Here is a 1,174-nt window from a genome sequence, read left to right as displayed (position 1 = left end):
AACAGACATCNCACGTTTTCAAAAGCATATATTAAACTACACAACGTTTTCACTGATTTGAAACATAATTCATTATCAATATGTACTGAAAATCCCTTTCGATTATAATTATTTAAAGCATTTTTTGGCTTTTATATAAGAATAATGGAACAAATTTTGGTGAATATTACGTATTTGTTCACAAAAAACTTACCGTATATTTCAACTTCACATAAAGCGATATATCGAAGTGTATCAGTATCACGGCTGATATTAACATGACGACCAGTTAAAGTTTTTCTACATTCTATTGGGAATACAGCAGGAGGGTTTGATGATCCGGTATGTCGAAAGCATAATTCATTATCAATATGTACCGAAAACCCTTTAAAAACATACAATCCTGAAATAACATGTTAAAATTCTGTAGCCTATACTAAATTACAAAACGTTTTTACTGATCAGTGAATTACTGATAGGATTAAAGTATGGCTGTTTGAGCGACTATATTTGCCCTCCTTAAGTACAATATTTTTCCTTACAATTACGAGATGACCTTATTAGTAACTTTTAAAAACCATTGTTTGTCATTAAAAGATTAATATAACTTACGATCATATCTGTGAAAGATCTTTAAATATCCTATAGGATATTCTTCTTGTAAATCTATAGACCACCACTGCCAAGTTGAGGTATCAGTCTCAGTGTCACTACAGTAATGTATGTTTCTATTGGTATCGTTATATCCATCTACAACTAGTAGAGGACCATATAGACTTGGTTTATTGTTATATATTCCACTTTGATTGACAGACGTAGAATCTAAAGCTCTGTTTTCTGAAACAAAATAAAAATTCATAATATATAACAATATTTTAATATCTGACTTTAATACTGCATTAAAACAATACAATTAAAAGTTTCATTCCTCTTGGCCACTAGTTGGGTCATCTCAACGTTCTGTCAAAGGTCATATTGCTTAATTTGGTAAATTTAGTATTTTATTGTATATGGTAATGGCCTTAGGCCAACAATTTATTTATTTTCTGAAAATACCTTGTTGACAAGAAGGTCCTCTCCAGCCTCTTGAACATCCACTTCTACAGCCACCATTTTTAATATTACACTTTTCATTACTTAAACAATGACAGGTATAATAATTATTAAATCCAAAATTATGACCTGAAAATATAAC

General features: G+C 30.0%; 1 protein-coding gene across 1 annotated transcript in view; it reads right to left on the bottom strand.

The window, feature by feature from the left end:
- Positions 1 to 193: 193 nt before the first annotated feature.
- Positions 194 to 1,174, bottom strand: part of LOTGIDRAFT_176849 (hypothetical protein) — a gene marked incomplete at both ends in the record, with an annotated part of 7,191 nt that continues 6,210 nt past the window's right edge. The window contains 3 exons of the mRNA XM_009061496.1: positions 194 to 382; positions 592 to 816; positions 1,036 to 1,161. Of these exons, the coding sequence (XP_009059744.1) occupies positions 194 to 382; positions 592 to 816; positions 1,036 to 1,161 (540 nt within the window). The remainder of the gene's footprint in view (positions 383 to 591; positions 817 to 1,035; positions 1,162 to 1,174) is intronic.

Source organism: Lottia gigantea (assembly GCF_000327385.1).
Source record: "Lottia gigantea unplaced genomic scaffold LOTGIsca_4832, whole genome shotgun sequence".
Lineage (NCBI taxonomy): Eukaryota > Metazoa > Mollusca > Gastropoda > Lottiidae > Lottia > Lottia gigantea.
This window is presented reverse-complemented; position numbering and strand designations above follow the sequence as displayed.